The sequence below is a fragment of the Chionomys nivalis genome, chromosome 15 (assembly GCF_950005125.1).
Source record: "Chionomys nivalis chromosome 15, mChiNiv1.1, whole genome shotgun sequence".
Lineage (NCBI taxonomy): Eukaryota > Metazoa > Chordata > Mammalia > Rodentia > Cricetidae > Chionomys > Chionomys nivalis.
Genome location: NC_080100.1, coordinates 67,235,617 through 67,252,539, shown reverse-complemented (window position 1 = coordinate 67,252,539; position 16,923 = coordinate 67,235,617). Strand labels below are relative to the sequence as shown.

Here is a 16,923-nt window from a genome sequence, read left to right as displayed (position 1 = left end):
ATGTATATTCGCGGATACTTGAGTAAGGAAGGGTAGGAAGAGTTACATCCCAAACAGCTAAAGTAGCTATCATAGAAGGTTGAGAGGCACCATCCAGTCTTAGTTTTTATTGTGAAAGACTTGGCTTGTGTTGTCATTAGCAGGAATTAAAGGGAAAGGCAGTTGGGAGCTGGACTTGGCTTGTATTAATGTTAGCAGGAATTAGGTAAAGGCAGTTGGAGGATCTCATGCAGAAGAGCAGGTGAGATTAGCAGCGATTTGGGTGTGAGTGGGAGGCAAATGAAGAAGTCAAAGATGGCTCAAAATTTCCACCCTGGGGGCCTGGGGACTGCAGCTTCCATTTATGAGTATTATGGGGAACAAGATGAATTCTTTTCATTGTTAACAGAGGAGAGACAATGAGTTCAAGTGTCAATCAAAGTAACAGTGCTTCTTGTCTTAATAATTGCTCCACAAGGAAAGCTTTCTGCGTGGATCTTAAAACCTCAGATAGAGTACTGATTCGATGAAGGGTGACGTTGTGGTGTGTGAGTTAGATCTCAGTAAAGTTTTCTTGACTCTGCTGTGTAATTGCCTTTCCTGTTAACTGTGGTGCCAGGAGCCAGATTGCTCATTTCTGTTCTTTCTTACCCGTGCAAGTTTTACAATGAACCAGAAAAGAAATGAGAATCTTGAATATTCTCAAACCTGGGGAGAAAGTAAGTTCTCCTGCTGTATAGAAGTTACAAAAACTAAAAAAAAAAAAAAAAAAAAAAAAAAGTGGCTCTTTGAAACATTCCATCAGGCGGCCCTGCCGAAGTCTGTGGATCGATAAATACCATGAGCACTTTGATCCAAAGAAGGAAGCGTTAGAATTGAGCCCCACTGAGAATTTGTTTCTTGCAAATGCTGTCAAAATGCTGGGAGAATTTATTTCTATATATTATATCATATTTTATGTTGGGTCTGAAATAGAATTATATAATCCATCAGTGGGAGATATTTGCATAAATGAATGAGTCAATACAGTCATCTGAATAAATCCTTTCAATTTTAAGTTATGTATAAGTCAGCTTCTTTTGCACATCTTTTTCTATTCATCGTTCATTGTGTTTTTTACTTCACACTATTTCTATGTTAATTTTTCTTAAATGAATTATATAGTCATTACATTATAAACAATGTTTCTAATACTTAAATTGCTAACTAAACAGAGTTTAAATAAGATATTTATATTGCTGCCATTCTTTTATTTCTAATTTAAAAACTCATGAATTTTAAGCCTTCAGAAAACTGTTTGTGATGATTGATTTCATTAGATAATTCTCATAATTCGTTTTAAACAACATGCAGTCTCCCGTTGGAGAAATTAGACCAAAGGAAATAAACTTAGTATTTTATATAATTCTTATTTTTCAGAAAATAAATACAGTTGGAAACAGTAATGCAGATGTCCCTTTGGCTGATCCCGGAATGTACCAGTTGGACATCACACTAAGAAGGGGTCAAAGTTTAGCTGCCCGTGACCGAGGAGGTAAACCTTTCAGAACAGTGTACTCTCAAAGCTTTTTCTATGTGCTTGTTGCAGATTTCATTTTCTTTGTTAACTTTGGATTCAGAGACACACTTTACTATGTGACTTGACTACTCTAAAGTGGAAGATACAGATTCCACAATTCTGACCCAGCTGGTGAGGTTTCTACAAAACTCTTACAATACTGATTTCTCAGTGCATGGCTTCAGTGACAGGTGAGACATGCATTCATATATTATATTAAGGTATACATGTATGGAGGTGAGCACACATTCAAATAGGTGAGATATACTTATGCATAGGTGAGTGTGCATTTATATAAGTGAGATATGCATGTGCACATGTGGGCATATATTTACAAAGGTGATGGATGCATAAGCATGGATAAGGTACACATTTACATAAGTGAGGCATAGGTACATAGTTGAGGATACATTTACACAGGTGAACATAAATTCGTATGGGTGAGACATATTTTTAAATAATTGAGGCATACATTTATGTAGGTAAGACATAGGTGGTCATACATTTATATATATGTGAGTATACAGTTACATAAATAAGGCATGCATTTGCATTATACAGCATACATTTACATGGGTAAAGTGTACTTTTACACAGGTGAAACCTATGTTTATGTAAGTGAGTCTACATTTAATTAGGTTACACAAATATCTGTTTAGGCGATCATACATTTGCACAGATAAGGCATGCATTTACATAGACATATCTTTGGATAGGTGACAATACATATACACAGCTATGTCAGAAGTTAACTTTTGATAGAAAATGTTCTTTGTTACTAGGAGTTGTTCAGTTTAAACTGCTGATGTTGTGTTATCCAAGAATACCATCTCCTCAAAACTTGGATACCCTCAATCAGCAGCTGTCTGAACCTTGGTTGACCACTTGCTTCCTAGTGGAGTATAGTATAGATTGCTTGAGCAATCTCTTGATGAATTAGTCTGGGGCGCACAAGAGCTTTCTAGACCTAGAGTAGAGGCAGACTCATGGAAAGAGTCCCAGTAGACTGGGCAGCAGCCTAAGGGAGCTTCCAATATCTGTTCTGTAAGAGTTAGTGGGAAGCCACACCTTCAGGATGCTAAGTAGAGATGTACACCTTCCATCAGGAGGAAGGATGTTCTCTACATCTACACCAGACCATCTCTTGATACAGACAGCCTCCTGACCGTGTGATGTGTTTGCCTCTCCACCCCACTACAAAGGATGTCAAAGAAACAAGATTAGGGATGCAAGTTATCATTTCTATCCCTTGTCTCTAAATGATGAATTATTTAATGCATTAATGAATTTTCATAACTAGAAACTTTAAACATGGATTCAGTTTTAAGCAAAAACTAATACATGCCATAACATTCTTAATGAATGGATAGTGAGAAAAATGTTAAATTTAAGTAGACAAGGAAGCTTTTCAGAATCAAATGTTCTGAAAGCTAAAGAAAAATAGTTATTGAATTAGACCATCTCAGAATAAAGAAACAAATAAAGACAAATAGCATGCAGTTAGCATCATTTAACAGAATATTTTTATTATTCAATGTGATCTCAAATTAAATTGACTCATTTAATCTAAAATACAAGTAAACCAAGAAGCAATATCAAAATTTTAATCCCAGGTCTGTTCCCAAAATTGTTAAACACCTATATAAATAGCTACTGATTGTATCATTGTTTATAGTTATGTAATTATTGAAACAATATAACTACCCAAAGATAGGTAAATAGTTAAAAAAAAAAAACTACAGAGCATCCATGCAAGAGCATAGCCTGTAATTGTGAGAAAAAAATGGTAGGGGGGTGGGGAGTAAAGTAAGAAAAATGTCTAGAAGTTAATGTGGAAAAATTGACAAGCTAAATTGTTAGGTTCATGTAACCAAAGTTCAAAAGGGTATCAGTAGAAAGCAATTTTTCTTGTAAGAAATGAAGAGCTATGATAAATCAGGTAGTCTGCTAATTTCTGCAAAAGAATACACAGAGAGAAAGTTAGACCCTAATGAAATTGGTAGCATTCTGATTAGAGGTAAGAACAAGTGCTGAGAATGGGGTGAGAGTGAATAGGTAAAGTGACAGCAACTGTAACATGGTGGCTGGGCTTATTGGGGTTTCTGTCCTGCCCAGTTCCCACAGCCATTTGGCCCCAAAGAAAACCACACAGAGGTCTATATTAATGATAAAATGATTGGCCCATTAGCTCAGGCTTCTTGCTAACTCTTATAACTTATATCAACACATTATTCTTATCTATGTTAGCTATATGGCTCAGTACCTTTTGCAGCGAGGCAGGTCACATCCTGCTTCTTCAGTGTTCTTGGCAGGACTGGAGAGGAATGGGCTTCTTCCTTCCCAGAATTCTCCTGTTGTCATCACCCCACCTCTCCTTTTACTTCCTGCCTGGTCAATTAGTGTTTATTTAAAACATTATTGACAGAATACAGACAATTCTCCCTCTTGTTTTTTTTAATCAAAGGAAAATATCCATAGTCCATTTTTTGGGAATGTGGGCGTAGTATTCCAGGCTACTTCCAGCTGGTTGGGGGTGCTGATAATCTTATGGAGACCTAAAGAAAATTTAGAGTTATGACCAAGTCCTGACTGGAGTATCCTGTGAGTCTTGATCATCTCAGGCAGCAGTCTTGAATCTGTTCTGGACATAGAACTTTGGCATCTGGGCCATCTGTTCCTACTGGAGATTTCTCAGGTGGTCATCCTTGATCAAACCTAATTTTTCTTAGCTCAGAATGAATCCACAGCCTCTCATTTACTGTGGAAACAAAAGCAAAAATCTCTTCTCCGAAGTAACATACCTTTTGACTTCAATTTTCAAGTCAGGGTATTTTCAAAATACCTATCTTGGATTAATTTAGCAGCATTTATAAGTAAATATCTTTTAGTAGCTGTTGCTCCTTCCTCAACATTCAAACAATTCAAAGAGGGCATAATAACATACAGTATCCAGATTCTCTGTGTGCTTTCCATATTTATGTGGCTTTATTTTAAAGTCTATTTCTTTATTTTTACTTTTAACTTTTAGCTTTTTGAGACAGGTTCTATGTGAATCTTTGTCCTAGAACTCCCTCTGTAGACCAGGCTATCCTTGAACTCACAGAGATCTGCCTGTCTCTGCCTCCCCAGTGCTGGGATTAAAGGTGTGTGCTACCACACCTTGCACTCACAGAGATCTGTCTGTCTCTGCCTCCCAGGCATTGGGATTAAAGGTGTGTACCACCACACAAATCACATGTTACAAATAACATTTCTCCAAGTGAATTCTTCTTTCAGCATTGTTCTTTCTAGACCATATGCCATGAAAATCAACACAAAGAGAACTATGCAGAAATATTACAATTTAGAGCATGACTATTAATTTTGAAAGTATTTAATAAGTACACTAAGATCCAGCTAGCAAACAAGGAAATATACTGCAGATTCTGAGACCTAAATTTCTTACTGTTGAAAAAATGATGTGTAAGTATATAACAGGGATAATCTAGACTACGTTCTCAGATGTCACAGATATCAGTTTGAACTGTTATCTATCTATTGAGATAGCTAGAAATACAAATGGATAAATACATCTGCTTTGAATCTGTCTATGTGGGGCTAGGAACAGTGACAGATGTAATACATAGTAATTAACACACTAAGGGTCCAAATCTTGGTTGCTAAATACAATTATCCTACTGAAAGTGATCAGGATTTTTGAGAAATTATTGATTACAGACCTGGGTAGGGAACGTACAAGATGAATTGGGACATTTTGCATGACAAAAAGTCAAGAAGTACTCAAAAAATTGCTAGCAGAGTGTCAAAACACAGGAGCCACTTCAAAGAAGCATTATTGACTACAGTTGAAACAATCAATGAGGGTGTTACGGTGGGGATAATGTGCGAACATAGGAAGAAGCAGATATCTACCTCCATGGTAAACCAAATACTTGGATGCGTGGATGGGAAGGAGAGGAAGATAGCCTTCCTTGGGTACAAAGCTACCATTTAAGGACACCATGGCCATAACAATCCCAGGCAGAAATTATGCTAAAGTTGTGTATGAAAAATTATGATGTGAAGCAGAGTATTTGGAACATTTCAGGGTATAGTTGAGGAAGAGACTTTCCTGGCCACGTTACAGTTTACAGGCAGTCACCACTGCCAGTCATAAGATATGCAGGCAGCTCTTGCTTCAGATGCCATGCGCTAAGAAATGTACACCATGACTGTGGGCAATTGTGTTGAGCTCAACATACTTATAAATTTCTAATCTTGGCAAACTGTGTCATCATAGGATGCCATTTGCCTGAACATAGCAGGCTTTGTTCTACCCTTAAGACACTGTGTCATCTTTTTCCTATCCCTCTTTCTAGAATTATTCATGCATATGCATTGTACAGAATGATGGATTTCATTATTAGATTTTCAAACATGTATCATGTGTGCTAGCATTCAGTCCATTACCCTGTCTTGAGCAGCATATAAAATATACTAAACTCACATACATCTAAATCCAGAGTCTCTTGTCCCACATACCCTACTTCACTACAGCTTCCAGTCTGGATTTCATGTGGACACAACACTGTTTTTCTGATAGTAGCAAATTATTCTCAGATAGAAGCATGGAACAGTTTTCAGGATAACAGGCAGGCTATGTATTTAAGGAAATAATACTTAACAGACAAGAAGAATATACCGTGTAGTTGAGATGTTAATTTCAACCTAACCCAGCTAGTTTTGCTCTTCGAAATTGTTTTAAGTATGTACACGTGTGTGTGTGTGTGCGCGCGCATGCATGTGTGGGTGTTTGTGTGTGTCTGAAAGTTCATCCAGGGGGTTCATGCAGGGGGTTATGCAGAGGGTTATGGACTCAGAAAGGGTCATGGACTCAGATTCCCTGGAGCTGGAATTAGACAGTGTAGAGGTCTAATGTGAGTGCTAGGGATTGAACTGTGGTTCTCCTTGAAAGCAGCAAGTTCTTATAACTGCTGTCCTATTTGCCACCTGTTGTTGTGATAAAGACGGTGACCAAAAGCAATTTGGAGAGGAAAGGGTTTATTTGATTATATGACTTAATCCAAGCCCTCCACTGGAAAAAACCAAAGCAGGAATTCAAGCAGGAACTGAATCAGAGACCATGGAGGAATGCTCCTTACTGACTTTCTTTCTGAGGTTTACTCAAGTCTGCTTTCTTATACAGCCTAGCATCCCCTGAATAGGTGGCACTGCCACTCGAAGGGTAACTAAGAAAATGGCCTATAGATCTGCATGCATCTTAATTGAAATTCTCTCTTCTCAGAGAACCCTAAATTGTATCAAGTTGATAAAAAAATCTAACAAACCATTTCAATAGCGAAGCCATCTTTACTGCCCCAAAATAAGGTTTTTTGTTTGTTTGTTTGTTTGTTTTTTATTTTTTGGTAGAAGAAAAAACCTGAGTTAAGTTTGTGATTAGCTGTCTTGAAAAACATAAAATTTGACATTTGACTAGGTAGTGTCAGGTTATGTTAGATTTCTAATATATTTCAACTAACTGGAAGGACAACTAAGTGGAATTGGAGAATTTAAGTCAAAAGGCAAATAGAAGGCACTGGAGTTATGTAGGAATATGACTTTGATTAAGGGCTTGAGTTTAAATTTTTTAAAAATGTATTTGAATTATTTGCTTGCATGTATGTGTACCACTTATGTGTAGTGACTGCAGAGGCCAAATGAGGGCATCGGATCCCCCATGGAATTGTAGTACAGACTATTGTTAACTCATACTTGTGTCGGGAATAGAATCCTGGTTCTCTGGAAGAGAAATCAGTGCTTGTAACCACTGCACCGTCTCTCTAGTCCCTTGAACTTTCATTTTACCTGAAAACAGAGAAGGAAAAGAATAGATGATAGAAAGATTAGAGGAATGCCCACCATGACTTGGGATGATTTGAAAGATGGAGCTGAGTAAAATGGGAAAAAAGAAAGGAAGAAGCAGAACAAGTCGACTTCTTACGACATTTCTCCCCTTTCCCAAGTTTTCTTATCTCTTCCTTAGACTGTATGAACTATAGAGAGTACTAGAATCCCGAGAGTCCTACACGCCTAAGTGGAGAGCTAAGTTCCATGTTTTATTTATTAGCTGTATAGTTTTGAATGAGATGTGCAGACTTTCTCCCCTAAGGACAAGGCTTAGGTTCAGTGAGCAGAATACAGGCTAATCTCGTGTAAATAATGTAGTGTCTTCCATTCATGCATGAACAGCTTTCAAGAATTATTTCAAGCATGCTAATACTAAAAGTATTTATTGTTCATTAAAATTCAGTTATCACTTTATCTTGCAGTCTCTCCCATTCAACTTTCAGAAAGACACCATTTATATTTCAATTAAGTTGGACTTTTCAGGAGATAAACCTTTTAGCTGAAATATCCAACACTTATCTACTACAGTTTGACTATGATGTGTGCTAAGCAGGCTGCTGTACTATGTGTAAATTAAGAGGAATTGGAATAGGTGTGTCTGGTAATAGCAATTCCCTTCTCTTTCATTTCCTGCACTTTGGGCTGTGGAGTATATATTGGTTACCTAGAAGCTGTAATAGATATTCACGCAAAAGGCCAGAAAGACAGAAATGCATTAGCTCAGAGTTTTTGGAGCCAAGAATTTAAAAACCACGGTATATCAAGGCACACTCTCTTTGGGTGTTCTAAAAAATAACTGCAGTTTTCTGTTTGCTGCTTTTGTGACCCCAAGAAGTCTTTGGTTTGCAGGGACATCCCCCAATCTCTGACTCCATCCTTACATGGTTTTCCTCGTTGTGCCATCACCTACCATGTCTCCCTCCCCTTGCTCTTAGAAGGTTAAAATCCTCAGATTAACTCTAACTCCAGGATGACCTCCTTGCAAGGCCTGAGCTCAGTTAGACTTTCTAGCACCATATTTCCAAGTGTGGTCATACCAGAAATACTAGGGATCAACACATATGTGTTATGGGGAAATCCAGGTGAACTTAATACAGCAGTGTCTCTCAACATGTGGGTCTTGACCCCTTTGGGGATTCCAATGACCTTTCACAGGGATTGAATGTCAAATATCCTGAATATCAGCTATTTACATTGTGATTCATAACAGTAGCAAAATTGTAATTATGAAGTAGCAGCAAAATAATCTTATGGTTAGGGGTTACCACAACATGAGGAACGGGTATTAATATATCACAGCATTAGAAAGTTATTTCTTCTCATTGTACATTAGAAAGAAATTTAAATAAACAAAATAGAGTTGTTTATTTATCTGTAACATTTTCATAAGTTCCTACTTTTTTTGTGGTTCTAGAGTTCTCTATCAGGGCACCTGAAGCTGCTTGATTCTGCCCTTAGTCTTATTGTAGTGGGGAGCTGCGGGCTGTGTTCCTGCTGCCCCAGCTCCTGGTCACCTGGCTAGCTTATGCCCCGAAATAACAACACACAAACTGTATTCTTTTTAACACTGCTTGGCCCATTTCTATTTATGTGTGTAGCACCCCAAGGTGAGCTTACCGGGAAGATTCTAGCCTACGTCCATCCTGGGTCAGAGCTTCATCGCATCTGCCCTGGGGAGCAGCTGCATGGCATCTGGCTCTGAGAGGAGCTGCCCTGCATCTGAGCTCACTTCCTCTTCCTCCCAGCATTCTGTTCTGTTTACTCCACCCACCTATGAGAGCCAAGCAGTTTCTTTATTTTTTAACCAATGACCTTCCTCCATCATTTCCCCTTTTTCTATTTAAACAAAAAAGGAAGGCTTTAACTTTAACATAGCAAAATTACATATAACAAAACAATTATCAAATAAGAATTACAGTTACAATATTTATATCTATTTTATCTTTATCATAACTAAGGAAAACTATAACTATCTTCAACTCCATCAAAGACTCCAGAAAGATACAATATTACCTAAGCAAACAAGAAATAAGCAACTTTCAAACTCTAGAAATGACAGAAACATCTCGCTGGCTTGACAGTCACCCAAAGTTTCTCTGTACCATTGGGGCATCCATCTTTGGCCTACAGGCCCATAGTATCCAGAGACATTTCCATGAAGCAGGAAATTTCAAAGGCAGTTCAGTCACTATCTGCTGTGTCCTGTAGAATGTCTCGCAGACTCCTTCATGGATCAGGAACCCTGAAAGATCATCTTCACCTTTAGGCAAGTTCAGCAGTCCTCTCTCTGTGGGTTCTTTGTGTCCAGTTTTTGCAACAGTCCAGGCAAGAGCAGTTTCTTGCCCAAATGGCTATCAAACTCCATAAGGATCCTCTTCGATGCCCATCCTCCTCTTGAAGTAGATTGGTGCTGCCAGGAACAAAGTGTCTCATTGTCATGAAAAACCCTAAGTTATTAAAACATTTAAAATGCCATATTCTAAAATCTTTGAAAGATATGAAGAATGCCTATCTAAAATACATCTATGTACATCTAGAAAATCTTAACTAACATGACTACAAACTTGACTATTTAGATGATTATCTATTAACAACCTATATACATTACATCTTTACATGAACTACACAATCACAATACCTTAATCAAGATCAGAAATACACATACATATAACAAAATTGACCTTAAATTTAAATCACTAAAGCAAAATCCATATCAATGCAAATTATTAATATCTATATCATATCTTCCTTTAAATGTAAAAGAACATTTATAAACAATATATGGGAACATGGGCACAGTTATTTCTCTCCAAACTGCTTCCTGCTGAATGGGGGTGCTGTTATTTAGGACTTTCATGGTATAACCTGTTGCTAGGTTCATCTCAGTCGGCAGTTGAGCAAAGTAATTTCTTGAGGGTGTTCACAGCAACCTTTCAGGAGGGCGTGGTCCATCATACCATATTGGGATGGAAGCAATCCGCAGGGTGTCATCATCTGTGAAAACAAAAGAAGAATCTCTTTTCCAAAGTATCATATCCTTAGATCCAAATTCTGAAGTCAAAGTATTTTCAAAATATCTATGTTGGATTAGTTCAGTAGCATTTATAAACAAATATCTTTTAGCATCTGTTGCTCCTTCCTCAGCATTCAAACAATTCAAACAGAGCATAATAGCATATAGTATCAAGATTCTCATTGTATTTTCCATCTTTGTGTGGCTTTGTTTTAATCTCTATTTCGTTTATTTTTTCTTATATTTTATGCTTTTTGAGACAGGTTCTCTGTATCTTTGACCTGGAATAACTCTGTAGACCAGGCTGTCCTTGGCCTCTCAGAGATCCACCTGTCTCTGCCTCCCAGGCATTGGGATTAAAGGTGTATGCTACTACACCTTGAACTCACAGAGATCTGTTTGTCTCTGGGATTAAAGGCATGTGTGCTACCACACCTTGAAGTCTCAGAGGTCAATCTCCCTCTGCCTCCCAAGTGTTGGGATTAAAGGTGTGTACTACCACACCCAACTACTTTCTTTCTTCCTTTTTTACTTTTAAGAACTTTAACACTTAGACTGCATATATTTTTAAGCACACTGTAAATCATTTAAAGGTTTTCTTTGTCTTTGAATCTCTCTTTACTGTATCTTTCTCTTTTTCTGACCACACAAGCCTTGAAATTACTGAGCAATATGGGTAGGATTAAATCCGTGGCTTTGCCAGCTAGATCCAGCCCATTCCTTAGCTTTCCAGCCTCATGGCGGAGGTACTGGCTGTAGTCATGTTTATCACCACAACTCTGTGGTGTTTCAAGGTCCCTGCCAGCAAGCAAGTTGTAACACTATATCCACAGACAACACTCAAGTCCTCTCTCTGTAGTCGGCCCTCCTGCCTCAAACAGTCAGTTTGCCCTGACAGGACGGACCAGAATGCCAGCATTTTAAATAAAACAGCACAACTTTTTTCCTGCTATGGCTGAAAACAAACAAGCATGCAGTCAGCTTTTATCAATACCATTTAAGTGTTTCGTGGCAGGACCTCTTAATGAGCTGCAGGGTTTTGCAGCTAAAGCTGAGTCAGGAAGCCTCTCTTAGATGAGAGCGCTTGCTTGCCTCTAGCAAGCAGAACAGACCCAAGAAATTGCTGCTACCACGTCAGGCACCATTTTGTAGTGGGGAGCTGCGGGCTGTGTTCCTGCCGCCACAGCTCCTGGTCACCTGGCTAGCTTATGCCCCAAAATAACAACACACAAACTGTATTCTTTTAAACACTGCTTGGCCCATTTCTATTTATGTGTGTAGCACCCCAAGGTGAGCTTACCGGGAAGATTCTAGCCTACGTCCATCCTGGGTCAGAGCTTCATCGCATCTGCCCTGGGGAGCAGCTGCATGGCATCTGGCTCTGAGAGGAGCTGCCCTGCATCTGAGCTCACTTCCTCTTCCTCCCAGCATTCTGTTCTGTTTACTCCACCCACCTATGTTCTAACCTATGAAGGCCAAGCAGTTTCTTTATTTTTTAACCAATGACCTTCCTCCATCATCTTATACCTGTGCTAAAAAAAATTTCCAAGTGTACGGAAAGCCATGTTCTCAGGGTGGAGCAAGAAAAATAGAAACCTGATATATGGATATGGATGTGGAAGTTAAGCATCTATTGACCTTCATTTTTAATCACTAATTGAGAAACTGCACCAGGTCCAACACTGGCAGCTGTAAGAAGAGCTGAGACCTCTTTCTTCCCTAGAAAAGAAATTCAACGAAATGTGACTAAAACATTCGGCATTGTAATTAAAAACAAGTCCTTGTCCAAGTTAGAAAGCCAGTCAGTACATTCAACGCTAGAATTTATCTATGACAGTTCTTAAAGAGAGGATTGTTTGAGTGGGAAAGGTGTGGGTCTATCCCTACTGGACATCAGGCATAAGGAGGATGCTTAGAACTTACTAAGTTTCTTTGACTCCCAAGAGGCCTGGCTGTAAGGGTACCACTGTCATAGCACATACCTTCACAATTTGGCCTCCAGACTTGGTTTTGAAGCTTGGGAATTGTCCTCATGTCAGAATGGCTACATCTCACCTGGACAAGTTTGTGTTTTGTAACTATTGACTGGAATAATTATTAACAGTACTCTATTTTACTATAAAAACAATTCAAATTTCATAGGTAATGGACATACTAATGCTTTCTAAAACAGATCTTAATCTCACTAAAATGCATCAGAAAACTAAGCATCAGAGGGTTGGGAATATAGCTAAGTGGAAAAGCTCGCGCTTTGCAGGCATGAGGTTTGGGAGTTTAATCACTAACACCGAAGGGGCTAACGCATTGTTTAGATTCTTCTTTCTATGCCAACAGAGCAGGTTCCCATGGGTGCATTTCCCTGGTATCCTTAGAATTCAACTTTTAATGAGCTGTGCTGATCAAGACATGCCATGTTGTGTTTTGGGCCAAGATAATGATTTAAATGTATTGCAAGTCAACTTTCTTTTAAAGTTTCTTACAAGTGGTGAGAATCAGATATAAGTGCACTTTATCTGTTAGAGTAACGATTATTTACATACATATTGATGTTGTTCCTTTAACCAGGGCCCTACCATTGCAAAAATTTTCAGAATGACCTTGTCTTTTTAAATATTTTACTTGTACATTTTATGCAGTAATCATAATAATAAATATATTTATATAATGTATGATAAATAAGCCAATATAATAATTTTCACTTCTTTCAATAATCACCTGCTGTGTTGGAAATTTAATATTCTTTTTTGTTTGTTTGTTTGTTTTTTGTTTTTGGTTTTTCGAGACAGGGTTTCTCTGTGGTTTTGGAGCCTGTCCTGGAACTAGCCTCTTGTAGACCAGGCTGGTCTTGAACTCACAGAGATCCGCCTGCCTCTGCCTCCCAAGTGCTGGGATTAAAGGCTTGCACCACCACCGCCCGGCTCGAAATTTAATATTCTTGCTATTTTGAAATAAATCATAGGTTGTTTTAGTTAGTAATAGGAGCAATGGTGTGTCTCCATTCTGTCTCTGGTCCCTCTTGTTCTTGTTCCTCCTGTCCTTCGCCTGTCCTAGTGTTTAGTCACCACAACTGCATTCCATCTATGAGTTAACTTAGTGGTATTTACAAGTAAGAACACGGCCAGACTGTCTAACTTTACCAAATAACCCTTGGTCCCATTTATGTTGCTGCAAATGACAGGATTTCTTTGTCTGTGATCTTACTTCATATATGTATGTGTGTGTGGGAATATATGCAAATGATATAAATAATGTTTCTGAAAATGCATATTATTATGATTAGAACATACAGCTATGGTTTGGATAAGTCTGCCCAGAGACTCACGTGTGTTATTTTGTTGTTGTTGTTATTTACTGGAAGACTTTTGTTTGTTTTTAAAGTTGTTTTTGAGATACGTCCTACTATGTAGTACTGCCAGTACAGCCAGTAGGCTGGCTTTGAAATCAAAATCTTTCTTTAGCCTTCTGATTGCTGGGGATATAAGCCTGTGTGACTGCACCCAACTAGGGTACTTATGTTCCTTGCTTGGAACCCCAGTGTAAGGTTCAGAGGGGAGTGATTGCCATGTGATTGGGTTGTGAGAGTTGTGATTTAGCAATGAATTAAACTGATGGAATCAGTTTGATGTCGTGGGAAGCAGTAGAAACTTTCAGAGTTGCAGGAACATGGTTACTGGGCATTTTATAGTGCATACTCTCGATTGTACTGACCACACTTCTTACTTTCTCTGTGTTACCTTGGCATGTTTTAGCATGACGTATCAATTGCGCTGGGCACGTTTTTTACTTTTTTTCTCCTGATGACCTTGAAGTATAAGGCCTTTTTGCTCTCCTGCCTGTTCCCCTACCATGGTTCTTTCCTCAGCCACAGTCCTGGGAGCTACCACATGCAGTGAACATGCCTCTGAAAGAGTGAGCCAAAGCAGCCCTCCCAACAGCAAGCTGCTTCGTTGGGTGTTTATCCACAGTAGTCATGGTTCACTCCTATACTTCTAGTCTATTCTTTTTTAATGCATTTTTATAGATAGAAAACATACTACCTGGTGTACATAAAGACCCCTTGGTTGCATATTAGTAAAACTGGCCATATAGTTGCTAAACCATAAGAATTTAGAAAGTGACATGATGTTTGCCCTACCATCTCAGGAGCATTTTGTGCTGGTTTCATAATTATTTAATCTGAGCCATAGAAAAGGGTCCAGTGTCTCTTCCCCAGGCTTCTCTTATAGCACTATGAATGGAGTTAATTCATTTTTTTAGATTCTACCATGAGGTGAAATCTTTATCAAACAGAAGTCTGTCTGGGACTCCTTCAGCTGTAGACCAGGGGTTTACCAGCTCCCCGGAGAGACTGGGACTATTTCCACACATGAAGGGTAGCCTAACTACATCTGACTAGATGGGTACCTACTAAGCCTTTGCTGTAAAAAGTTACTTTCTTAATTATAACAAAGTGAAAGGGAAGATCAATTTTTATGCCAAATTTTGTTGACATCCTGCAAATACCTCCATTTTCATGAATTGTGAAAGACTAAGGAAAAGTGCCGTGTGAAATACTGACTGTAAGTAATCAATATCTATCAATAATGTATTTGTGAAACAATATTTGATTAAACATTGACTTAAGTTTAAGTTTGAATAAGTATAATTTAATTTAGAAAGAGGGGTTTCAAAGCTTACTTCATTTGAAAAGCACATCATGGAGTTCTCCCTAGCAGACATTGTCATTGAATTTTCCTGGGCATAGTAGCTTGTAGGTGTGGCTTTCCATCTTAAGAGGTGTGCTTCTTCTTGGTGGAAACATAGATTTTGGTATATTTTGTCTGTGAAGAAATGCTCTCAGGAATTAACTCTATATTGCCTAAAATTGGGTAACAGAAAGTATACATAAAATTTTCTTTTCATAAAAACTTGAAGGTCAGTTGGCACAGCATCTCAAATAAGAATAAATTTGCAGTTTTGATCTAGATATGTGATGCATCCAAGCCTAAGTAATATATGTTATGGTATAAGTAAAATGCTGTGGTTCCCCAAGGGATGCAACTGTAGGCCATGAGGGCCAGCAGTCCCAAGACCACAACAGGCCACAAAGGCAGTTGATCCCAGGCAGAGAGCTGTGTGACAGGTGAGAGACAGAGACCTATTAGGCATACCATGCAGAGTAAAGTTGGATATTTATTTAGTGGGTTGTGGTGAAGTAAGGGAAAGGGGGAGAAGGGGAGATTGGGGAACAGGAGAGAGAAAGGCGGGGGGGGGGAAGAAGTGGGGAGAAGAGAGAGAGAGAGGCAGAAGCTGCCTCTTCAGGAGAGAGACAGAAAAGGAAGAGAGCTCATGCAGAAGGAGGAGCAGGGGGAGGAGTAGGCAGGACTTGTCTCTTAAAGGGGACAGGAGAGACTATTACAATATTATAGATCTATTAATTAAGATTATTTAAAGAGGAGGCATTGATTCTAGTTGGTACTAATTTAATCTAAATTCAGAGAAAGAATAGAGCCAAAAGAAGTGCCCATAATATTTGAAACAACGTGAGTTAGATGTCTCTTGACAGCTTCACAGGTCTCTCTAGGCCTCCATTCAGGGGCGCACTGGCATATTTCTGGCCTCTGCAGCTTTTCTTAGGTGCTGAGGGAAATTCCATAGCCCTTTTCTTCTACCCTCCATTCTAAAGCCAGAGAGACATGGCTGAAACTGCTCTGTCACTTGCCAGGGCTGGAACATGGCTCCCTCATTCAACTACACCTTCACCAGCTTTCTGTGTTTGATTGTTATCTTCACTGCCTAAACTAGGCTGTCCTTGAATTTGCTCCAGGGAAGACGTTGGTTTCAAACTCTTTGCCTTTTGGGTTCTAGGATTAATAGCCTGTATTACCACACCCAGATTTAAGTTTTTCTTTAGTTCCTTCCTACAAGTAGAAAGCTAAGCTGAGTGGGATCTTGCCCTGAGGTCACCACTCCCATTATTTCCATTTCTTAATCTGTTTATCTCTTTGAACAGAGGATTTATCTCCATTCTACTTCCTTTTTTCCTCAGACTTTACATTTTGTAATTTACCCTGTTAAGCTCAGCTTGCTCCTTTTCATTATACATTTTCATTAGAGATGCCACTAATAACCACAGGACAGTGTCTATATATACTAGGCTATTTTGAGATTTTCTCTGCCAACAGAACTAATCCAAACTCTTCATTTTAGCCTCAGACAGACTCTTCAGACAAAGACAAAAAGCAGTCACTTTCTTCACCAAAATATCATAAGACCTGTCCCTAGACCACACATTAACATGCTTCTTCTCTGAAACCTCATGATTTGATTGTACTGAGATTAGTAGGCACATATAAATTTAGAATAGGCAGTTAGGCACACACACACACACACACAAGCACACACACAAAAAAAGTGTTTAAAGGGGAATAGTAGCATTGAATTAATTAGTATCTAGGTTACTAAGATAAGGTGAAGAACAAAAGATATGCTACTAGTCTGTCCTTGA

The 16,923-nt window shown here is 38.6% G+C and overlaps 1 protein-coding gene across 4 annotated transcripts in view; it reads left to right on the top strand.

Moving 5' to 3' along the window:
- Mctp1 (multiple C2 and transmembrane domain containing 1) overlaps nucleotides 1–16,923 on the top strand; it is a 600,147-nt gene that overhangs the window by 292,101 nt on the left and 291,123 nt on the right. For all 4 annotated transcript variants that reach the window (XM_057789474.1, XM_057789473.1, XM_057789472.1 and 1 more), the window contains exon 2: nucleotides 1,399–1,513. In XM_057789474.1, coding sequence (XP_057645457.1) covers nucleotides 1,399–1,513 — 115 coding nt within the window. The remainder of the gene's footprint in view (nucleotides 1–1,398; nucleotides 1,514–16,923) is intronic.